Source organism: Dendrobates tinctorius, unplaced genomic scaffold (assembly GCF_039654945.1).
Source record: "Dendrobates tinctorius isolate UK_male_01 unplaced genomic scaffold, ASM3965494v1 ptg000208l, whole genome shotgun sequence".
Taxonomy (NCBI): domain Eukaryota; kingdom Metazoa; phylum Chordata; class Amphibia; order Anura; family Dendrobatidae; genus Dendrobates; species Dendrobates tinctorius.
Genome location: NW_027361875.1, coordinates 6,264,732 through 6,290,938, shown reverse-complemented (window position 1 = coordinate 6,290,938; position 26,207 = coordinate 6,264,732). Strand labels below are relative to the sequence as shown.

The 26,207-nt window shown below is 40.8% G+C and overlaps 1 protein-coding gene across 2 annotated transcripts in view; it reads left to right on the top strand.

Moving 5' to 3' along the window:
- The window catches only part of CAPN3 (calpain 3), a 190,710-nt gene that overhangs the window by 10,870 nt on the left and 153,633 nt on the right, over positions 1-26,207 (top strand). For both annotated transcript variants that reach the window (XM_073554179.1, XM_073554178.1), the window contains exon 2: positions 18,875-18,944. In XM_073554179.1, coding sequence (XP_073410280.1) covers positions 18,875-18,944 — 70 coding nt within the window. The remainder of the gene's footprint in view (positions 1-18,874; positions 18,945-26,207) is intronic.

The window sequence follows — 26,207 nt, the reverse complement described above, 5'->3', positions numbered from 1 at the left end:
GTTTTTGGCTGGAATTGAGATCGGACACCATGTCGCGATTGGAAAACCCCTAATGTACCTAAACAGTGGAAACCCCCCACAAATGACCCCATTTTGGAAACGAGACCCCCTAAGGAACTTATCTAGATGTGTGGTGAGCACTTTGAACCCCCAAGGGCTTCACAGAAGTTTATAATGCCCGGGCATGAAAATAAAAAAATCGTATTTTTTCCACAAACATGATCAATTAGTCCCCAATTTTTTCATTTTCCCAAGGGTAACAGGAGAAATTGGACCCCAAAAGTTGTTGTCCAATTTGTCATGAGTACGCTGACACCCCATATGTGGGAGAAAACTACTGTATGGACACACGTCGGGGCTCGGAAGGGAAGCAGTGACGTTTTGGAATGCAGACTTTGATGGAATGGTCTGCGGGTGTCATGTGCGTTTGGAGAGCCCCTGATGTACCTAAACTATTGAAACTTCCCACAAGTGACCCCATTTTGGACACTAGACCCCCCACGGAACTTATCTAGATGTGTGGTGAGCACTTTGAACCCCCAAGTGCTTCACAGAAGTTTATAACGCTCGGACGTGAAAATAAAAAAATCATTTTTTTCCACAAAAATGATATTTTTGCCCCCAATTTTTTATTTTCCTAAGGGTAACAGGAAAAATTGGACCCCAAAAATTTTTTTGCAATTTGTCCTGAGTAGGCTGATACCCTACATGTGGGGGTAAAACACTGTTTGGGCGCATGTCAGAGCTTGGAAGGGAAGGAGCACCATTTGACTTTTTCAACTCAGAATTGGCTGGAATTGAAATCAGACGCCATGTTGCATTTGGAGAGCCCCTGATGTGCCCAAACAGTGGAAACCCCCAATTCTAACTCCAACCCGAACCCTAGCCCTAACCCTAGCCCTAACCCTAGCCCTAGCCCTAACCCTAACCGTAATGGAAAAATGGAAATAAATACATTTTTTTTATTTTATTATTTTTCCCTAACTAAGGGGGTGATAACGGGGGGTTTGATTTACTATTTATCGCGGTTTTTATGTTTGGCGGCTGTCGCACGCTAAAAGACGCTTTTTATTGTACAAATAGTTTTTGCATCACCACATATTGAGAGCTATAATTTTTCCGTATTTTGACCCACTGAGTCATGTGAGGTCTTATTTTTTGCGGGACGAGTTGACGTTTTTATTGGTACCATTTTCGGGCACGTGACATTTTTTGATCGCTTTTTATTCCGATTTTTGGGACGTAGAATTTACAAAAATCAGCGTTTCATGAATTTCTTTTGGGGGGTGCGTTTACACCGTTCCGCTTGCGGTAAAATTGATAAAGCGGTTTTATTCTTCGGGTCAGTACGGTTACAGCGATACCTCATTTAGGTCGTTTTTTATGTTTTGTCGGTTTTATGCAATGAAAACTATTTTATATAAAAAATAATTATTTTTACATCGCTTTATTCTGCGAGCTATAACTTTTTTATTTTTTCGCTGATGATGCTGTGTGGTGGCTCGTTTTTTGCGGGACAAGATGACATTTTCAGTGGTACCATGGATATTTATATGCGTCTTTTTGATCGCGCGTTATTACACTTTTTGTTTGGCGGTATGATAATAAATCATTATTTTTTGCTTCGTTTTTTATTTTTATTTTTTAAGGGGTTCGCTAAAGGGGTTAACTAATAGGACAGTTTTATAGGGCGGGTCGTTACGGACGCGGCGATACCTAATATGTGTACTTTTATTTTTTTTTTTTTTTCAAAAAATGGATTTATTTGGAGGAATATATATTTTTTTTTTTTTGTAATTTATTTGGCGAATTTTTTAAAATTATTTTAACACTTTTTTTTATTTTTTTTTTACTTTATTAAATAGTCCCACGTGGGACATCACTGTTCTGTGACAGATCGCTGATCTGTCACATCACAGATCACTGTGACAGATCAGCGATCTGTCACAGGCAGTGCACAAGGCTTCCTCATGCCTGCGCTTTGCAGGCACTGAGGAAGCCAGCTTCCTGCAGGCCCCCGAAGGCCCCCGTCGCCATCTTGGATTCGGGGGCCTGCAGGAAAGGAGCCCCCGGCAGCAGCGCTACACATTGCGCTGCCGTGGGGGGCTCAGGGAAGCACGGAGGGAGCCCCCTCCCTGCCGATGCTTCCCTTTAACCCCCGATACACCACGATCATGTTTGATCGCGGTGTGCAAGGGGTTAACGTGTCGGGGCGGTCCGTGACCACCCCTGACACATAGTGCCGGGTGTCAGCGTCGCTCACCACGTGGGCGCCGCTGATCGCGGTAGACATACTATCCCGTCCATGGGCATAGGGGCCCGGGTCCCATGGACGGGATAGTACGTCTGATGTCAGGAAGGGGTTAAAAAGCTCATGGAGAAGGATGTCAAGACTGGAATTGCCTACTGCTGTACCTGTTGTTCTATAACAGGGAAGTCCCACAGGCCTCTATGGGGTTCTCACCATTCGATCTGCTATGCAGACGGCACCCTCTGAGACTTCTGAATATTGCAAAGGAGACCTGGGAAGCAAAGGTTATGCCCCACTGGGGAATCATCAAGTGTTTGGCCCAGATGCAGGACCAGATCTCAAAGGTCGCAGAGTTTCCTTCAAGCACAAGCGGCCCTGTTAAGGGTCTACAATCGGTCAGGGAGACTGAGACAGTTTAGCCTTGGAGACTGAGTGTTGGTGTTGATCCCCACAGTGGAAAGTAAGTTCCTGGCCAAGTGGCAAGGGCACAAAATGGTCGAAAAATTGAATGACGTCAACTACAATGTCCACCAACCAGGTAGAAGAAAGCCGTACCAGATGTGCCACATTAACCTGCTCAAACCTTGGCAAGACAGGGAACTGGTGGAAGCTACCTGTCTGGGGAAACCAAGGTCTAGGATGTTACAATGGCAGACACACTGTCACCAGCCCAGAAGCAACAGTGTCAAAAGCTGCTTCAGTTGAAATGGGACCTGTTTTTGAAATTGCAAGGTTGCACACAGGTCGTGGAGCATGAAATCCTGACGGAACCGCATGTGACGGTGAACCCAAAGCCTAATCAGATTCCTGAAGCCCACTATGAGGTGATCTCCAAACATGTGAGGAGAATGTTAAGCCTGGGCATCATCAAGGAATCAAAGAGTGTTTGATTTAGCCCATTGTCCTTATGATGATGGCGTATGGAGAGTGTCGTTTCTATAATGACTACAGGAAGCTAAATGAGATGTACAAGTTTGACGCATATCCAATGCCTCTGGTCAATGAGCTCATTGAGAGGCTAGGGTCAACCAAGTATATTACCATCCTGGACCTAATGAAAAGGGTAGTGGCAAATTCTCCTGTCCCCAAGTGTAAAGGAGAAGATAGCTTTCTCTAGACCTAATGGATGATTTCAATACACCAGGATCCCATTTGGTTTGCAGGAGCACCAGCTACCTTCCAGAGTGTCATGGACCAGATCCTAGCCACTCACAAAAAGTATACCACAGCTTATCTGGATGACTGTGATCTTCAGCCCAGATTTGGGAAGTCACCTGCAGAAGGTCTAGACGGTACTGGATGCACTGAGGAACGCAGTGTTCACCATAAACCCAAAGAAGTGGGCCATGGGGAAAGAATAGGCAAAATACTTGAGCCACATTGTCGGAAGGGGCGAAATAAACCTGTAACTAAATACGGTGGAGACAATCCAAAATTGGCGCAACCGGTCTCCAAGACACAAGTTCGGTTACTTCTGGGAATTTTGGCATACTATGGCCGATTTATCCCTAATTTTGCCATAATAGCCACCCCCTTGACTGATCTTCTTAAGGGTATGAAGACGTTGATGGCCAAATGGTCCTCTGAAGCGGAGATAGCATTCAAGGAGTTGAATCTCTCCCTATGTAAACAGCCAGTCTTGATCACACCTGACTTCACTAAGAAGTTTTTGGTCCAGACGGACACCTCCGAGGTCACTTTGGCAGCTTTGTCTCAGGAAATAAATGGGGATAAACATCCCATCCTATACCTGAGTAGAAAACTTTCCTGTGAAAAGAACTATGCCATCGTAGAGAAAGCGTGTTAGGCCATTAGATGGACAATTTACACACTGAGGTACTACCTGTTAGGCCGGAAGTTCAGGTTAGCTCCCCTTAGATGGATGAGGGAAAGGAAAGCGAAGAATGCCTTGGTGACTAATTGGTTTCTGACGCTCTAGGACTTTAGCATCCACGTGGAGCATAGGCCAGGGAAACTACATGGTAACACATAGAGGTGGTACCGAAAACTGAATCTACTGATGGTTTGTCCAATAGGGACAGTATATAAGGAGACAAGGAGGTGACCTGGAACTGAAACTTGAGCAACCCAGACAGTACGGGGAAGAGAAGCCAGAGAGGAGCCAGCAAAAGATGGTGATGGAGCGGTCAGAGAGGTTGGGAAAAGAACCAGGAGAAAACAGTATCTTTGAGGCAGATATTGCATAGCATAGTTAGGTAGAGCTGGTGATCTACAGTGTCAATTGCTGCAGAGAGATCAGGAGAATTAGTAGAGAGTAGTGAGTCTGACTATTAGATATAGCTGCTAGTAGATCATTAGAGACTTTATTAAGGGCAGTTTCAGTAGAGTATAAAAACCAGAAACCGGATTATTTTTGTTTATCTTTTAGATATCCAATCTCCAGGATACATTTTTTATTTTTCACTAACAACCCCTTTAAGAATTTCTTAAGTATTTGTTAAGTGGTGTTATCATTTGAGGGTTGTCGCCTATTTTCCCATCTGATCGCATAGAGTAAAGGGCCTGTCACACTAAGCGATATCGCTAGCAATATCGCTATAACTTGTGACGTTATAGCGATATTGCTAGCAATATCGCTGTGTCTGATACTTACCTCCGACCGCTCCCCCGCTGGTTATCTCTGATCGCACGAGAACGTCCAGGACTGTTTCTCGTCGTCAGCTTCCTGTGGCGCTTCCTGTGGAGAGACGTTCGACGAGCGTGGAGCCGGGCGGGAGGACGTCAGGATCGCCTAGTGTGACAGGTAAGTAGCAACCCCCGTCCCCAGCGATGTCGCTGGTGAGATCTGCCTATGTGGCAGCTCACTAGCGACCACTTAGCGATGCACCAGCGATCCTGACCGCGTCATATCGCTAGTCGGGATCGCTGGTACATCGCTAAGTGTGACAGTACCTTAAGTGTATGTTCTGGATTATTATTGCTTTTGTTTTGCACAATAGGTGACCTGTACATAATAGATAATATGAGATGGACACAGTTGCAGTTTGGATTTTGTTGAAAAGTAAATTACCTCCCACCCCAAGGAATAGATTAGGGTCTGACGCCCTCCAAACTCTGAGCTATTGCCTGCTGCCATAACTGCATTTGTTGCACAATGCCTCATAAAGCATGAATATTCCTGTAAAAATCAATGCATATCGTTAACTATGCACAGCATGTAGGCTGGTAGATACTTCTTGGCAGTTGGAACCGGAGGCTAACTCAAAGTATTCATTTGATAGGACTTGCAGCTGTTTTTTTTTTAACAGTACCCAAGTCAAGAATTACCCACAAGGTAAGGGAGATGCCTGTGGTTGTCACAGGATCATCAAGGTCAAGTAAAGGTCATCCAAAGGCTTCAAAAACTATCATATAAAGAGAATGTACCATCACAATTATTATTAGATTAATGGTGCATATGAATTTTATTTTTCTATATTATTATTTTTTTTAATGTGATTCATTAAAAATAAATATTGCAATATTCCAGTTTTATCCCAGGTCTCTGGAGCGCACTCGATAAGCTGATGTTTCCTGTACAAGCAACTCACTTGTAAACTTTGCTTTGCAGATTGTGTCCGTGTCTGCAAATGGCATGGGATTTATTGACAGATTTGTTATACTTGGAGATCTATATACACCAGGGAGCCAGGAGAGTAACACTTATAGCTTGTAATGGCCCTGGAGATTTTCCAGATTATATAGAGAAGTTTCCTTTTAAATGATCATATTTTTGATCTATTATTGCAGATGCATGAATTAATTAGCAAGGGGGTCGTTAACAGGAATCTGTCAGTAAGATCAAGCCTCATAAGCCATGTATGTCATAGAAAGTGTAATAAAGTGATACCTTGATATCTGAGATCCAATGTCTTCTTCCCAAGAGCACCACATTTTTCTTAATATGTAAATGAGCTGTTAAGATCTATGGGATGGATATAGATCTCCCTAAGATTCAGCCCCCAGAGATTATTATAAATGAAAGGGGGGTGTTACCAGTGTGAGACATGTAATGACTGACAGTCTGCTCTCCTGATCTACATGTCTCACACTGGTATCGCCCCCTTACAGTTATAATAAGCTCTGATGTCAGATTCTCCAGGAGAGCTATGTCCGGCCCATAGATATTAACAGCTCATTTACATAATAAGAAAAATGTGAATTTTTCTGGAATAAGGCTAGTTTCACACTTGCTTTTTTTTGCAGCGCGTTTTTCCCGCAAAAAAACGCATTGAAAAAACGCATACATAAGCATACAACTGCTGCGTTTTTTTCAAGCATTTTTATGAGCATGCATGAAAAAAACGCAGCGTTTTTATGCGTTTGTATGCGTTTTTAGCGCGTTTTTACCGCGTTTGCGTTTTTTTCCAACATTTTTAGGTGGCCCCTCACACTACCCAAACCATGACTTTACTAACCCTAACCCTGACCCTAACCCTAACCCTGACCCTAACCCTAACCCTGACCCTAACCCTTAACCAAATCATACTTAACCCTAACCCAAACCCTAAACCCTAACTAACCCTAACCCTAACCCTGACCCTAACCCTAACCCTGACCCTAACCCTGACCCTAACCCTAACCCTAACCCTGACCCTAACCCTTAACAAAACCATACTTAACCCTGACCCTGACCCTAACCCTAACCCTAATCCTGACCCTAACCCTGACCCTAACCCTAACCCTAACCCTGACCCTAACCCTTAACAAAACCATACTTAACCCTAATCCTGACCCTAACCCTGAACCTAATCCTTAACAAAACCATACTTAACCCTAACCCTAACCCTAACCCTTAACAAAACCATACTTAACCCTAATCCTGACCCTAACCCTGACCCTAATCCTTAACAAAACCATACTTAACCCTAACCCTGACCCTAACCCTAACCCTGACCCTAACCCTAACCCTAACCATGACCCTAACCCTAACCCTGACCCTAACCCTTAACAAAACCATACTTAACCCTAATCCTGACCCTAACCCTGACCCTAACCCTTAACCAAACCATACTAAACCCTAACCCTGACCCAAAACCCAACCCTAACCCTGACCCTGACCCTAACCCTAAACCCCCTTAACTAACCCTAACTCTAACTCAAACCCCTAAATTCCATGGTTAAAAAAAAAAAACGCATATGCAAAAAAACGCTTACATGAGCATGCCAGTGCGCACATATGCGCATCCATAGGCTATAATGGCCCTTTTTAGCGCAAAACGTGCGCATATGTGCGCATGCGCTTTTTTGCAGGGCCAAAAAATGCAACATGATGCGTCTGGAAAATCCAATCGCACACCCCAAAAAAACGCAGCGCATGAAAATCGCATACATGCGCTTACAAGCGCGCAGGTATGCGCACCCATGTTAAAGATAGGGGAAAAAACGCATGCGCAGGTTAGCGTTTTTTTCCAGCGCTAAAAAACGCAAATGTGAAACCAGCCTAAGACATTGGATCACCGATACCAAGGTATCATTTTATTTAGCTCCCTGTGACCCACATATCCATATAGAAGGCTTAGAAGGGTTGATCCTACTGACTGATTTCCTTTAAACCTTTCTTGCTGAAGACAGTTTTTGGAAAATGGTAAAATTGATGGCACTCAGAGAATGACGACACAAAAAGAAATGTAGTTTTTCAAAGTCTGTATTTATTGTACATTGAGAAAACATAGCTGTATAAGTTTGGCGCTACCTTAATACTGCTGACCTACTGGATGGAGTCCAACATACTTTACAATCAGCATAACCAAATTTTTTTTCTTTTTTTTAAACTTTGATAGTGCAATGTTCCAAGAGCCATAACTTTTTCATCTCTTGGTTGTCTAAGTTGTATGAGTTTATGGGGTTTTTTGGGGTTTTTTTTGGAGGGGGGTGATGAGTTTGTTAATGTCAACATTTTTTTATTAACTCTCTATGGGCAAGAATCTAAGCAAGGGTGCAAGTCTACTGTATTTTGGGGGAATTTTAAAACTTTTTTTTGCCGTCCTGTACAAATACTGTCACTTTATTCTGTAGGTCAGCACAAATATAACAATTCCAAATTTATGCAGTTGTATTTGTTTTATTATTTTGTACAATAAAAACACTGATCGCAATTTTTTTTTTTGGTCTCCACTGAAAGATAACTAATTTTACAACTTTTCAATCAGTGGTGCGGTATTGAGGGCTACTTTTAATGCGATAAACTAGTTTTCAATGCAACTTTTTGATCATGTTATACTACACTGGGAAACAAAATAATCCAAAAAGCAGTTTTAGATTTTAACACATTTAAAAAAAAAACCACTATTCACCATTAGATATGTCATGTTTTCTTTATTATGAGGGTTGATCCTATCATTACAATAGCAAATTTACATATATTTTTTAAAATTTTGCATCAAAATTACTTTTTAAATTCAATATTTTTTGTTCGCAGCATTTTGATACCCATGGTTGTCATTTTTTCGTTTTTCTATTGGAGGAACTGTATCAAGGCTCTTTTGGGGGGAGAGGTGGAGGGGCAAGCTGTTGTTTTTAATAGTGCAATTACATACAACTGTTTGATCTTTTTTTTTATTTTGGATAAGAGGTATGAACACTTATCCATTTTTTTCCTACCTAACATGAACTTGTTAATATAAATTGGATATTGCCATAATCCTGTTGATGCACAGAATAATATGTATTAAATCGCTTTTTAAAATAATATTTTTAGAGGGGTCTTTTGAAAGACTGAACTTTTTCTGTTTTGTTGTTTACTGAACTGTTTAAGGACTTTTTTTTGTGGAACAAGTTTTAGGCTTTTTTATTTGAGATATATAATTTTTTTTTATTCCTTTCTTTTTTTTAATTTTTTTTTTTTGTGAGACAAAAACAGGATAGTATTTTGGGTTTCCTTTTAGGCTGCGTACTCACGTAAGCGTTTTTTTTTGCGTTTTTACCGGCAAAAACGCTTAAAAAACGCTTACAAGAAGCATCCCATTCATTTTAATGAATTCTGCACTTTTTGTGCATATTGATGCATTTTTTTCCGCAAAAAAACGCATCGCGGTAGAAAACGCAGCATGCTCATTAATGCCGTGGAAAATTCCGCATTTCTAACTATATTCTATGAGACTGGGGATGCTCCTGTAATAAAAGCATAAAAAACAGCACAAAAAACGCGCAAAAATGACACAAAAACGCATAAAAAAACCCACGTTTTTCCTAGGAAGGAGTCCGTTTTTTTCTGCATACGTGGGTACATAGCCTTAAAGTTTCTCCCATGTTCTTACATGGGTAAAACTGCAAACTGCTTGTAAAAAAAAAAAACAACTTTGCAGTTTACTTATAAACAATCTTCTCTCTTTTTGTTTTATTTTTTTATTCAAATATTTATAGCTTATTACTTGGTTGGACTAGCAGCAGTGACTGAATATGCTCAGTGCTTATAAGCTCTTTCCAATAGAGCTTGTAAGTGCTGTTCTGAAGCTGGCCGAACTGCTAGAGGGAACTGTTAGCTCCCAGTCCAGCAAGCTTCGGCGCCAGTGCATTCTTCTGATGGTCCTATTTTCTATGAAACAACATCTGAGAGCACACTGCTTCAGACATCACTGGTCTGAACTGTTAATCAAGTAGGAGATCTTGAGACAACAATTTTAATCTTCTATAGGGTTCACGATTTTTTTTCTTAATACAGAAACCATGCAACTCTTTTCCATGAACTGTATACGCTATTGCCACTCAGCCTTATCCAACTGCAAGCTGCAATACCACACACAGCATATGGAGAAGAGTGGCACTGCGAAGAACTTTTTTTTTTTTCATCGTAGACAATCCCTTCACAAATGCCGTCAAAATAACCATCACATTTAGAGTACTAAAATTCCGGAAGAGTTTATGGAGCCACAAAACATACAGAACATAGAGCGAAGAGCACCACGTGCACACAGCAAGTCGTCATTCTGCGGTCGTGTAGGGATGCCAAAAAATATGATGTGGAAACATGACTGTGATAGCTTCATTAGCCACACACAAAAGGACAAAACGCGTCCCCTATGCATCCATTCAGCTGTATAGGATTAGTGTATACTGTCTGTTTAGAGAGGCTTGTGCCCTATTCTATTGACGACAGTTTTTAAAAGGATGAATGCCTTCTGCTGAGACAGGAATGAGCCAGGGAGGGATTTGTTTTTACATGTTACAGCGGAACAAAAGAAAGAAAAACTATGAAAATTTAAGTTAAGGCTTTGCTGTAGCTACTGTGCTAGTTGAAGTCATATGTGAATCCAGCTTTACATACATGCTGTGGAAACCAGTAGACATTCCTACATTCTGGTGACCACATGTTCACTACCCGGGCTCCTAAAAACCATTAATGATTGCAATCTGGCCACTTTCCTGCTGTTTAGCCACATAGCCAAAAAAGGAATTATCGGGTTGGATTTATGCCTAGTGCACACTGAAGAGACTGATTAGTAGTGGCATCCACCAAATCCTGGATGAAGCCATGCCTTTTATCCCTTCTGGCTTTTTTTGTGACCGGGTTATCCGGGAAAGAGATCGTCGAAATGGGGAAGGATCCCTTAACAAGCCCCTAAAGTTTGAGGGACAAGACTTTTTGGCATTAAGAAGGGACTTCATCAGCAAGAAGAAACTCTTTGAAGATGATGTCTTCCCAGCTGGAGGGCACTCCTTAGGCTACAAAGAATTTGGCCAGAAGGCAACCAAAGTGAAGAATATCGTGTGGAAACGACCAAAGGTTGGAAGTATATCTGATCTAATTACTCTTTATTCATCAATTGTCATATTTTTTCTCTGTTAGTCTAATAAAGGACAGTCAATAGCAGTTGACACAACCCCCAATTAATGTCTGTACATCTAGATATCCTTCCAATGTCCCTTACTATTCATCATTTTCGCCCCTAAGTAGAGTGAAAAATGAATAGGCAAGGACTACTTTGAGTTCTCGGTAAATAGGGCATGTCTTGAATGGTGACCAATGTGAAGAATTCAATAATTCAATAATTCATCCTTAGTTTTGTTTTTGCCACATGGTTTTCACTGTGTTGAATAAAATATTTCTCAATTCCTTTCACAACTAGACATCACTAAAAACCATATAAATGAAGAAAATTCACCAAGATGACGTGTGGATAGAAATTTAAAGTTAGTAATATTTCATTATATCTTGCATATATTCTGTTATATATAAGAGTAGTTAATAAATCCTTAGAGGACCTGTCACCAGGTCAGAAATGGACAGTTTGTACACTTATTTTATTCCTACTTCATCCCTGAGTATTCAGTTGTTGTTTTTGTGGTCTTTACTAAGGAGGCATGACTCATGGGGGCATGTCTTTAGGATGCACTGCATAATTACCCTATGAGCATTGCCCCGTGGAAAAGACCATAAAATTGATAAATTGTGTGATTTAAAAAAAACAAACAATTTTTGAAATCATATGGCAGATTTTAAAAATAAAGAAAAAATAACATACTCAGGGGTCTATGAGGAAGAGTATCCTCCGTCATTGGTAAAACCCAGTGCCACCACCATTAACCCTTATTCAATGTAAAATTATGTTTTTGTTTAAAATGGATTGGGTAGACACACTGACAAATAAAGAAAAAATGATTGGGAAATTCTTTGAAAGATGGGCGTCGTTCATTCCCACATTACCAGACAACACTAAAGATAGATTGAGGAAACAATTTGAACACACCTAATGTTACTTACTTGAGACACTTCATAATCGGGTTCCAATAGTCATTGACGTTATGTGAGAGTTCAGTTCGCACACGGTGGGGATGGAAGAGGGGTTTTTTTTCTTGTTTTTTTTTCGTGATATTCATCAGGGGAGCAGCGGTAATAAAATAAATGCAAAAACTTGTCGCTTTTGACTTGACAACAGGTCCTCTTTAAGATGGTATTAGACAGAAGTAGCTTGACTGTTGTTTGGAAAGGAATATTGATGAGCGAACGTGCTTGGATAAGGTGTTCTCCGAGCAAGTCCGTAAGCTAACCGAGTGACTTCTGCATTCATGGCTTTTCAACAGCTGCAACATATGCAGGGATTGCCTAACAAACTGTCGAAAAGCTGCAAGACATACAGGAGCGGGGACTCGAACGTATTTTTCAAGCACACCGAAGTCACTCGGTTAGCACACAAGCATGGTGGATCAGACCTTATCCAAGCACGTTCACTAGTAAGGAATCATTGTCCTGACATAGACCATATTGACCGTTATTGGTCATGCATCGTCAATGACACCCGACAAAGGATCAAAGTTTGTTCTGGGAACATTCTCAAAAGTTTGAGAATCTTTTTCTCCCATGAAGGTCTTGTATGAATTAGTGAGAATAGAGCAAAATTCTGAACATGGCTGGCTTTTTTCATACTACAGTATGTTGGTTTCAAATAATAATAGGTTGATAAATTTCAGCTGATGGGAAATTGTTTTGGTTAAATATATCTGTTTTGGTCAACTTTAGACCAAGCTTAGCATTTACAAACTCCGATCCTTTGGAAAAAATGGTGTTCTCCTGTTCACCCCACCATCCTGAGGGTGATCAGCAATAAAAGCTAGCTGGAAGCAAGGGGTGGCACTGCTCCTTCAGAATTATTTCTTTTATTGGCTTGTTTAGTAAAGTTTATGTTGTATTTTGTGAGTTCAATTTTCTTTGAGACATAACAAAAAATAGTAGAAAAAGAACGGCACTCACCGGGTAGTGTAGTCAAGGCTTTATTATAAAAGCATATCAGCGGGAGAACGGGTGCAAAAAGGAGATAGCAACGACGATCGTTTCGTGCTGCAGAGGGGCTTCCACAGGTTACATGAATGTGCACCTAAGGGTAAAACAGTTGTATTGCCGGCTGCGTCTCTTTCATATACGTATGATGGTTTGGATGTGTGGACTATTGTGATGGTGCTCGCCTTCTATTTCTGGATTTTGTATAGCTGATTTTCAATTTTCTTTGAGATTGGAGATGGTACCAACCTAAGCTGATCACCCTTCCTTTTTTCCATAATTTCCAGAGCAGATTCAAGGGCTCTACAGTAGCAACTTTTGTAATTAGAAAGAGCAAAAAATGCAAATTGACAACTCAAATCTACTCAAGCAAAAGAGCAAATAAATTGGTCTACAGTAAATGTTTCCATAATGGTCCAAATCCATCATATATGATTAGATTTTTTCCAGTGTTGCAATGAATAGAATTGTTTAATAGTGTTCCTTTCTTAGTTTTGGGATTGCTTGTCTAATTAGCTGGTGTGTTTGTGTGATTTATGTGGTATAGTAAATACTAGTCCGCCACATCAATGGAAATCTGCCAGAGTCGGCCATAAAAAGAGGCCGTGTAGGGATAACCCGTACCATCGCAGTGTTTTCTCTGTTGTGAATGCATTCCATACTTGGCTTTTTGATGAAACCCTGGGAGCGCAGCGGTTTATCAACAAACTAATCTGTGCAATATACATAAATGCACGAATTGTAGAGAAATTCTCTAGCATCTGACAAAATGTTCAATTGATTTCTGGCTATTTATGAGCGATGAATATTATACTATGGTGTCAATGTATGACAATAATAGATCGCCGGGAAAAAAAAAAATAGTTTTACACTGAGTCACCAGCCACTGAAAAATTGTGGGTTAGGCACCACCTAATAGTACAACTTTTTTAGGCCTGACTATTCGATCCCAGCGTAGGAAACTGAAAGCCTCTTGTTGGACTAGCTTAAAGGGGTTGTTCGGCCTTAGGGTACAAGTATTTGACTGCAGACTTGTGAATCCTCATTGTGTGCATGTGCACTGCGAAGATTCCGCAGGAGTGGGCAGTCATGTGACCATAATTTTGCAATTTGCATAGTTTCGGTCACATTCTGACTAGACGTGTCTGGCTTTGCTCTTTACATTTGCATTGAGCGAAGCTGCACACGTCTAGTTGGCACATAACCACATATATGCAAAGCACATACTTGAGGTCACACTCTCATAGCTCTCAGTGTCGGCACCGGAGAAGCCTGACATCACCATGGATGGACAATCCCTTTAAGTTTGCCTCCACGATGGGAAAGCAAGGTTCTGACACCACAAAACCAGTTAGCCACTATTTACCCTGCCCTACATATTAATTATGTCTTTTACTTTTAGTTGAGCACTGTAAATGGAAGAACCTTTTGCTATTTTGATGGTGGAACTCATAATTTCCTTCTCATTGTCTGTCTTTTTATGTCAGTTCAAGAACTGTATCATAGAATCCTAGAATGTTAGAGTTGGAAGGGACCTCCAGGGTCATCGTGTCCAACCCCCTGCGCAATGCAGGATTCACTAAACCATCTCAGACAGATGTCTGTCCAGCCTCTGTTTGAAGACTTCCATTGAAGGAGAACTCACCACCTCTCGTGGAAGCCTGTTCCACTCATTGATCACCCTCATTGTCAAAAAGTTTTTTCTAATATCTAATCTGTATCTGTAATTTTATTTTAATTTTATATTTGTACATATTAAAAGGAACCTGTCCGTCGAATTATGCTGCCCAAACCACGGAACACATGAATACGAGCCCGGCTGCATGATTGCTGCCAGGTATGTTTTTCTTTGAAATGCTTGGGTGTTTCAGAGAAAACTTGTCACCCTCCCTGTACTCCTGCCGATCAGCTGTTCTCGGTATCAGCAGCGGCGGCATTTGCGAAGCTGTTCTGTCATCTGATAGTGGCGCAGTTGGTTAGTACACATCTGACTCCAAATAAATAGGAGGCGGATGTGCAGTACTCGGCCGTGGCCCCTATTATAAGACAGAGCAGTTCTGCAGTTGAGCATTTCCAGCCAGCTGCTGCCACCACTGACCCAGGGAGCAGATGATCGGCATGGGTGCAAGGTGTCGGACCCCGACCGATCAGGCATTGATGACCTATCCTAAGGAAGGATCCTAAGAAGGATAGGACATTAATGATAAAGTAGTGGACAACCTCTTTAAACATCTGCAGTGTAAATTTTGTTAAAGGGAATTTGTCACCCCTTTTTTTGAATATGAGCTGCCGGCACCGACATCAGGGGCTTATCTACAGCATTCTGTAATGCTGTAGATAAGCCCCCGATGTAACCTGAAAGATAAGAAAAAGGAGTTAGATTATACTCACCAGGGGAGTGGTCCGGTCTTGGTCCAATGGGTGTTGCGGTCCGGCACCTCCCATCTTCATACGATGCCGTCCTCTTCTTCCCTTCCTGTCGTGGCTCCGGCGCGGGCGTACTGCTCTGCCCTCAACAGGGCAGAGCAGAATACTGCAGTGTGCAGGCGCCGGACCTCTCCCGGAAGCTGCGCACTGCAAGACTCTGCTCTGCCCTCAACAGGGCAGAGTAGTGCGCCTGCACAGGAGCCACTACAGGAAGGAAAGAAGAGGACTGCATCTTACGAAGATGGGAGGCGCCGGACTGCGACACCCATCAGACAGGACCAAACGCTGCGGTGAGTATAATCTCTCTTTTTTCTTATCTTTCAGGTTACATCGGGGACTTATGTACAGCATTACAGAATGCTGTAGATAAGCTCCTGATGTCGGTGCCGGAAGCTCATATTCGAAAAAAGGGGTGACAGATTCCCTTTAACTGCTATTGCTAGTATTGAATTTGATAAGTAATCTTTTCCTGCTGTGTGTCTGCTGGGGCAGGAAGCAAGCACATTGACATTTTCAAAGCTTAGATGACTATGACTCGCGCCAGCACTCTAGAGCATGTCACCAGCTGACTTGTCAAATTTGGATATGTGCCATCGACCTATCTGCTTTCAAAGAGGATAATAACCATAAACAATTGTCACAAAGCTTTTCCAGCTTGGCAAGGACTGTCTTTAGAGAGTGATAGACTGCACAGTTTCAAAGGGCCCCAGCTTACTAGATGGGTCCCCAAAAACAGGAACAAAATGGAGAAAACGAAAACCATCCACTATTATTTAACATCATATGAAATCTTAAAAGACTATTATTGGATATTGCTAGTTAATTGATGTCTCGGTGTGCGGTCGTATTGCTACATAACTAGTATGGCCATATGGTAAAGGTCAGAATACACAATGCATTCCACGGTTTCTTTATTAAAAAAAATACCCTTTTTTTTTCTTTTGAAAACTTTTGTGATTTGGACATCTGAACATCACATAACCATCCACTGAATTTCTCACTATTAGATTCTAAACCTTGATATTGAGTTGGTCCATGTCATCCTTCTTGCTTACTAGAAGACTAAATGACATTAGTGAGGATGAGAACTCGTTCCCATCTCCAAGATCCTATCCCAATATGTAGTAGGTGTAGTAATAATATTGGCAAATACCTCCAATTAGAAATGTAGTATAGTTCTTCTGATTCACTGTTTTGCTTACCCCATGTGCAGGGCATTGCAGGAGCTTCGGTATCCATGGTTACGACCACTGATATAGTGACAGCTGTTAGTGGACGTAACCATGGATACCTAAGCTACTGTAATGCCCTGCACATGGAGTAAGCGACATAGCAAATCATAAGAACTATACTACATTTCTAACTGGAGGTATTTGCTAATATTATTATTATTACATTATTACACCTACTACGTATTGGAATAGGATCATGGAGATGGGAATACCCCTTTTTTACGGTTTCATTAAAAGAAATGTAATAGTGTAAGAGTTATACAATTTTCTAGTCTTCTTTGTGTATCTGCTCTTCACCATTTTCAGTATCTCTGCCTCTAGTCTTTCATTAAAATCTTTTAGTGTTTATTTCCAGAAAATTAATGTCTGTTTCTCTTGGTCACGTGATAACCGCATCGGTGCACAGTTCATTAAAATACGGTTACCAGAGCTGCATCATCAAAGGGGGTTACCCACCACCTAAAATTTCTAAAAGCTGCTTACAATGCTATGAAATATTATAAGAAGTGATCCTCATATACTCCATGCGCTCTATCGCTTCCTGTTGTCTCTGGTCTTTGTTCTTGCTGCACAAGCGATGGCGTTTCATAACGGACATATGACCTCAGTTGCGTTGACGCATCACTGCTATACCCAGTGATTGGCTGTAGGGGTCACATGTCATGAAGAGAAGAGACCAATGAGAGGCTGGGGAAGCATTGCATTGTTCTGTGTGGTGAGAATTACTACATTTATAATATTACAGTAAGTTGAGATTTTTTTTTTGTAGTAATGAGTATGCATTGTAAGGTGAATTATTCAGCCTTTTTACTATGATTCAAGTTTTATAATCTAAAAATCATGTGCTAGGAACACATCATGTGTCTGGGAACATGTTTGCGTAACCTTTTTGTTTTATTTTATTTTCATAAACCAAAAGTAAATAGGAACATTTTTAATATATCCTATTAGATAAATGTGCTTCTTTCGCATCCTGTACTAATTTTTCATTCTCAATATTCTCATTTCATGGGTAAAATATGTCTTCATTGAATACAAACTTTACTGAGAGGAGAAATCAGTTGGTGCCCATAAAGTTCTATGGAGAAATGTAGCTATCATTTCAGGAGAACTCGCAGCAAAATGTGTGCCTGACTCTAGCTCCTCCTTCTTCCAAAGAATATTATGAGCACCAACTGTCATCTCTTATCTCAGTAATGGGAATTGTAAGCTAGCGCTGTCATTCAAGGTTGAGGACACTCGCTTGGCAGCCAAATAATCACGTCCGGCATGGGTTTTCCATAAAACAATAACAATCCATGCAGTTTATTCAGGCATCATAAAACCACAGCAGCAACATAAAGTTCATATAATCAGCATAGCGTTCATGACAGAGCTTCCCTCTGTTAAGCCTGTGGTCACACAGGTTGCGCAATGTCCAGTACTCAGGCTCTTCAGCCTCACAGATATCTCACCCCGTCAGGGTTACCTCATGGCTGCTTCAGCTCACTGCAGACGTTCATTCTCTCTCCCTGGGAACTGTCAGATGCTTGCAGCCATTACTCACAGCATTCACGTGCTGTCAGGCAGGAAGCCCCATCTCCCAGCGGGACCTTCCACAACGGACCAACCAGGTCCAAGCATTCACCCATGTGACCTACCCTGGCCTCCTTACATGGTCTGTAGCCACGCCCACCGGGTCACATGGCTATGACCTCATTACAGGTCCTTCACACTCACAGTCTTTTACTACCAGCGTTTTCAGACACACCCCTGGGTGGATTTGTAGGTATCTGGTCTCGCCCGTCTCTCCAGCTACCTGAAGACTTCCCTAAGACATTGACACGGAACCTCAACAGTATCACTGCTGATCAACACATACACAAGTCTTCATCTCAAGGCAACCCACCTTGAGATACATTACGATAATTCAGCATCCTACTCCTATCAGGACACTGGAAATGCTTATACGCCTGTCCTGGACCACCCACACAGTGCCCCCTATCTGACACAGTGGTCACTACACCACAGAAAGTATACATTCACTGAAAACAGATTTTACCTGTGAATTGAGAAAGACAGATCAGTCGAGGAAGAGAAAGAAGCAGATTTCTCAGATAAGATATATTACAAAATTGCCTATTTTCACTATTGATTTTTTTTTATAAAAATTAAAGCCAGTCAGTCTCTACTGCATTTTTCACCTTTGCTTCATTATTTGGAGGCGAGTCCCTAGATATAGTGATCGTTGTCTCTTCTTTCTTTTAGGAAATTTGTGAAAATCCCCAGTTCATTATAGGAGGAGCTAACAGAACGGATATCTGTCAAGGAGACTTGGGTAAGACAATCACACAATACATGTAAAGAAGAAATATATAATATCATCATAGTATAGTCTGCACAGTATTGAATGCTGCACACACAGAAGAGGAGTAAACCGCTGATACTGAGTTTTACCTAGTGCTTGCTACTGTATATAAATTTGTGATTGAGGATGTCACATTTGCATGCAGCTGAAAAGTGGGACCCTGGAGTTGGTTACTGGTGGGCCCTTGGCACCCGAGTCCGACACTGATTATGCCAGATGTTTGGAGGACTGTGGGGGGCATTATACTGTGTGGAGGGTTGTGCAGGGGCCAATATACTTTGTGGAGAGTTGCGTGGGGGCCATTACACTGTTTAGAGGGCTATGTGGGAGCCGTAATACTGTTTGGATGGCTAGTTGGGGCCATTATAATGTGTGTGGGCCATTATACAGGGTTAATGGCAGTAGGGCCCATTATACTCTATGGAGGGCTGTGTAGAGACCATCATATTGTATGGAGGGCTGTGTCGACGCCATCATCCTGTGTTGGCTTACTGTGTGGGCACCACTCCTGGCACTTTAACCCCCTCAATGCTGCAATCAAACTCGATTGCAGCATTTCAGAAGCAGGCAGAGGGAAGACAGACCCTCTGCATTTGGATCAGAGATCCCACGATGACGATCATTGCCATGGTGACCTGATGTCATCATGCTGACATCCGGATCACCAGAGCTAGTAGAGTTGCTTAATCATGCTCAGAGCATGATGAAGCAACTTTGTCAGTGCAGCACTGACAGTTTGCATAGCATAGGGACGCTGCTGCATCTCCATGCTATACAAGCGATCAGCTTGCAAAAAAATGAAAGTACCGTAGTGGGACAAAGTAAAAGTTTAAAAAAAAAAAGGTAAACATAAGATTTTTAAAAAAATGGCCAAATTATTTAAAACAAATAAAACATTAAAAAATAAAAATGTATTGTACCCATAAATTAAATATTTTTAAATAATTTTATGAAAAAAATATAAACAATAAAAATACACTTATTTGGTATTGCCACATCTAAAACGACCCAACCTATGAAACTATCCTACGAGTTAACCACTTTAGTGAACACCATAAAAAAAGGCAAAACAATGCTTTATCATCATACTGCTGAACAAAAAGTGGAATGAAAAGCAATCAAAAAGACATGAATAAACATGGTACCAACGAAATCGTCATCTTGTCCCGCAAAAAACATCTCCATCAGCAGAAAAATAAAAAAGTTATAGCTCTCAGAATAACGTGATGCAGAAATAATTATTTTTTCTATAAAATAATTTTTATTGTGTAAAAGCGCCAGAACCTAAAAAAAACCTCTGATATTGCTGTAATCGTACTGATGAGAAGAATAAAGCTGCCTTATTAATTTTACCACATGCGAAACGACATTTAAAAAATCCAAAAAAATTCCTGAATTGCTGGTTTTTGTTCATTCTGCCTCCCAAAAATCAGTATAGAAAGTGATCGAAAAAGTGTCTGAGTATGGTACCAATAAAAACATCAACTCGTCCTGTAAAAAAAGCCCTCACCTGACTTTGTGGATGAAATATGGAAAAATTATAGCTCTCAAAATATGGTGATGCAAAAACTAGTTTTCGCAATAACAAGCAATTTTTAGTGTGTGACAGCTGCCAAACCTAAAAACCAATATAAATCTGATATCGCTGTAATCACACCGACCCGAAGAATAAAGTCGCCATATCACTTATACCGCATGAGAAACGTAAAAAATAAATAAAACCAATTCTTCACCTGCTGTTTTGTTAATTCTGCCTCCCAAAGATTGCAGTAAGGCTGAGCTCACATTTATTCTGCACTCTGCGCTGAGCGCTTTTACTTGGGTTTTTGTGTAAATCTCTAAAATAAATGTTTCAGACAGAACCCCCATTGGAAGATTCCCTATAATGAGGCAAATGGAGGCACTGTGGACACCATAGGACCTGTGATCTGGCAATGTCCGTCTTTTTAGGATTGCATAAAAGTGCTGTCGGCCACAATTTTGAGTTCTTCTGTAAACATGGACAACGCTGAACAGAGACCAGGCAGAGTACAGAGTAACTCTGCTGCCTCATTATGGTGAATGGATCTCTAGGGGGTTTCATCTAAATCACGTCACTCAGAGATTTAGATGGAAACCCCAAAGTACTGTAAGTGCTCAGCGTAGAGCGCCGGATAAATGTGGTCCTAAATGTTATGTAAAATGTTCCCAATAAAAGATTCAAATTAATCCACAAAAAGCAAGTCCCCACTTAGGTCCGTCATCTGTCATATATAGTGGACTTCTCATTGATGGTAGTACAAAGGCTCTGGAAAAGTAAAATGGTTCCTCGCCTCTCAAAAGAAATTCAGCAAATTCTGCGCTCACAAATCCAAATGCCCCCTTCCCTTCTGAGCCCCACAGTGTACCTAAACCACATATACTGTAGCGTCCACATGTTTGGCATTTCTGAAGCGATGAGAGCCCATCTAACTTACGGGTGCATGTCTCCAGAAGCATGAGCTGGGCATAACGTACTGGTCACTACAACGAACTGGTCACTACAACGAACAGGTCACTACAACCGCAGTTTGCAATTTTTACTCGGCAACATTCATTGCTGCTTGTTTCTGGAAAACACCTATTGATCCAAATCGTCACTACACCTGTAGATAAATTCCCAAAGAGGTATAACTTCCAAAATGGGGCCACTTGAGGGGGAATTCTGCTCTTCTAGCAATTAGGGGCTCTTTATATGGAGTCCACAAACTATTCTAAAAAATCTGCGCTCCAGGAGGCAAATAGCTTCTGTGAAGCACATGAGGGCTCAATGTGCTCACCACACATCTAGATCAGTACCCTGAGGGGGTCTAGTTTCCAAAATGGTTTTAATTGTGGGGGAGTTTTACTGTTTAGGCACTTCAGGGGCTCTCCAAATGCAACATGGCATCCGCTAATTGTTCCAGCAAATTTTACATTATTCAAAAACTCAAATGGCGCTCCTTCTCTTCTGAGCTCTGCCATGCGCCCAAACAGTTGTTTTCCCTCACATATGGGGTGTAGGCATACTCAAGAGTGAAATTGAACAACAATTTTTTTCCAGTTACCCTTGTAAAAAAAATTGGGTTTAAAGTAATTTTTTTGGTGAAAAAAGTTAAATGTTAATTTTTTTCCACATTTCAAAAATTCGTGTGAAGCACCTGAAGGATTAATAAACATTTTCAATGTGGTTTTGAGCACCTCGAGGGGTGCAGTTTTTAAAATGGTGTCACTTTTGGGTATTTTCTATCATATTGACCTTTCAAAGTCACTTCTAAAGTGAGGTGGTCTCTAAAAAAAAAATGGTTTTGTAAATTTTGTTGGGGAAAAGGAGAAAATGCTGGTCAACTATTAACCCTTATAACTTCGTAACAAAAAAATTGTTTCAAAAATTGTGCTTATGTAAAGTAGACATGTGGGAAATGTTATTTATTAACTATTTTGTGTTACACATCTCTCTGACTTAAGGGCATAAGAAATCAAAGTTTGAAAATTGCAAAATTTTCAAAATTTTCACCAAATTTCCATTTTTTTCACAAATAGATGCAAAATATAGTGAAGAAATTTTACCACTGTCATGAAGTACAATAGGTTATGAAAAATCGATCTCAGAATTGGTAGGATCTGTTGAAGCGTTCCAAAGTTATTACCTCATAAAGTGACACTGGTCAGAATTGTAAAAATTGACCTGGTCATTAACGTACAAACCACCTTGGGGAGGGGTAAAGGGGTTAAAGCCATGAATTTGGTTGGTTGAATGTCCAAGGTGTAGAAGCTCATCAGTAGTGACACTGTGTGGCCAGAACTTATGGAGTGAGAACACTTTCCATGAACTTCAGTTTCACGCTTTTCAGCATATTTTACTCTATTTCCCTTATGGCTGAAGCATATATGACAATATTTTAATAATTATATCCAGATTCCCTAGCCATACTCGTGGCACACTTCTATTTTTTTTTTATGTTTTTGTCACGGTTCATGTTTTTTTTTTTCATAAGAATCTTTTCTGGATGTGGTGCCCTTATGGGATGCCATCCTGAAAATGTAGGAAGGTATGTGATTATATCAAGTTCGACACCACCCTTCTCTCCCTTACTTGCAACCTTGGTTTCATTTTTGGACGGAATCAGACCTAGATGATTCGGTTCCTAAAAAATACTTGGATTGCAATCAATTAGGAATAAAAAAGGAATGATTCTATGGTTCAGTGAAGGGAAACTACTTGCTGTGGCCTTCCGGTTTGTAGGGTTGGTACATTAGACCTTATCCTTGTACATTTTTTATGTAGTGCGGTATACTTCTTCCGTACTTAAAGAGTACAGGCCACTTACACCAAAAAATTAAGTTAAATATCTGCTAAATAGCTACTTTTTTTCCATTTTGCCCTATGTCCGTGCATTACAGAGTTATGCACATTTGTTCCTTATGGAGCACAGTATGTGAAATCTCTGACAGTAGTGCACCTTGGCTTTTCTTCAGAGTATTTTTTTGAAGGTGTGCTCTTTCACAAACACTGCCAATCACAGTGTGGCAGCTGATCTTGTGGTTTCACACGCTGCTGATTGGCAGCATCTGGTAGGGGTGAAAACACACACCCCCAGAAAAAAAGTTTGAAAAAATGCTCAGTTGCATTACAGGCAGAGATTTCACATACTGCGGCCCAAAAGTCACAAATGTGAATAACTCTGCAATGGGATGATATAGTGCAAAATAGAAAAAAAAGTGGCAGAATAAGGGGAGCTCAGGGATTTTAACAATTTTTTTGAGCAAGAGACAGCTCTTTTTTAAGTAATGAAAGTCACATTCTCAGGCTTTCAATCGAAAATATAACAAATATAACATGTAGTTTTCATTAGGTATTGAACTGTCTGTATTTTACTGTCTTTCTTATGCTGACTGTGATCGGGGAGAACGAAACCAGCACTGATTAGCCGCAGGGATCGTGTGACATTGTTATTCCCAGGAGAGCCAGTGCTGACACCGCTGTAACAGTGCCGGCACTGGACCCGAGTAGAAGTGTTATCATTTTACCAAGTAAAACACAGCGATTGAAAAAAGGTTGTCAAAGTAGTGGACAATCCTTTCAAAAATTTAAAAAAAAAACCCAATTTGTTTAATTAGTGACATTCTACTACTGCAACATAAAGGACCCTAGGAGTTGTATATGGGGCCCACAAACAGTTCTTACTTTGAGGCTCTTCTGCCTGGTTGGAGGTACAGGCTAAAATGTAACCTGTTTCTCTTCTGCCACATGGACGAGCGTGTTATTCTGTAACTTAAGCCATTTTGTGAGGCAGGAGGTTGGCAGGCTGCTACTCAGATCCTCTGGATGAACTTGGATATATTCAGTTCATGTTGTGGAGAATGCAAATGATGTAAAGTATCATAGCCAAAGTTCCCTGTAACTTTATCTATGTAGTGACAGGCCACCTGCAGCCCTGAAAGCCGCGGACTATGCTTTGGGCTCCTAACTATGCCATTTTTAGTATGTAAATTCTGTGTAGATTTAATTTTTTAATGATTAGAGCGCTTCAAATACCCTACATATACACTCCTCAAGAATGAAATTGTAACACCAAGAAAGAAAAGTCGTGGAATCATGGAAATAACAGGATGAATACACATGCTACTGATATGAAAATTATGAAAAAATGTAAACAAAATTTTCAAATCATCTCGGGTTATTCAATATAGAGTATGAATGCAACGCGCAGAAATCCTCGCACTTACAGCTTTGGCTGCTACCAATGAGGTTATTAAGCGTTGTCTGAGGGATGTTCTCCTACGCTGAAAGCACTTGGGTAAATCATCAAGATCTGCTGCTGGCAGCTTCTTTTGCAATTGGCGACCAATGACTCTCATCATTTTTCACCACCTCTAAAAATCTATTCGTACATACCCATAGAATAAAGGCCTTTCATCATTTTGGTCTCCTTTCTAACTTCAAAATTAATTTGTCAAAATCTGAAGTGCTAAGCGTTGGTCTCCCTCACTCTCAGACCTCCACTATTCATACGCAGATTCCATTTTCTTGGGCTACTAATTCTATTAGATATTTGGGAATAACGATAACTAGAGATCCCGCCAACCTATTCCACAATAACTACATTCCTTTAATTCAAAAGGTCAAAAGCCTGATGCAGAAGTATAGCCTACCCACTTTATCCTGGATGGGTCGTATTAATGTGTTTAAGGCATATATAATGCCTATTATACTATATACCATGAACATGGTTCCGATTCGGATTCCCCTGACATTTTTTGGACATTAAAATCCCTTATTGGAAAATTTATTTGGAAATCTAAAAGGGCTAGGTTGCCATATAAGTTTCTTTCTCGCCCTATCTCTTCTGGAGGATTGGGGGTCCCAGACCTTCTTTTATACTATAAGGCTATTCATCTCAGTAGATGGTTAAAGGTGGTGTCCTGTGCTGGAAGGAAGGAGGGGGATAGTGTTGACTGGGCTTTATTGGGCCCGAGGGGTTTGCCGTATCTTTGGACTAAGGCTAAACCGCCGGCCTCTCTTAGGTTGGATGACGTAACTACAACTACGTTGCGTATTAAAAGATTGGTAATGGGAGAGTTCCCGGAAGATACCTTCCCCTCAATATTGACACCGATCGGCTCAATTCCCTATTTGTTAGAGCTAGATTTTCAAGACCCATACAATTTATGGTCCAACCTCCCTAGAGAAACGTTGAATAGTTTTTATGGTAATAGCATCTTGCGGGAGGGGTCTTGGCCACAGGGCGTGTCGACTCAACCAACAAATTTTCTCCAAAAACAACACATCAGACGTACACTTTTACAGTTTAGACGGAGATTCCCGTCTAAATCTAATTGGTCCTGGTTAGATATTATGGTTAAACTTCCATCCCCACGGCTAAAAATTATATCTCGCATTTACTCGCATCTCATCTCTCCGACTGTACACTCTAAACCCTCGTTTATACACTCTTGGGAAATGGAACTTAATACCACGTTTACAGAAGACCAAATATCTAAAATGCTGTCAAATGCTCGGGGTTTTTCTAGATGTGTACTTCTGCAGGAGAATTCTTATAAAATATTAACTAGGTGGCATTTAACTCCAGCTAAATTATTCCAGTTAGGCCTCGCGGATAATGATGAATGTTGGCGATGCCTCAATTCTAGAGGACATCATTCACATATATTCTGGGACTGCCCTAGATTGCGGGTTTTTTGGGAGGGAGTTGAACTAGTTCTCAAAAAATT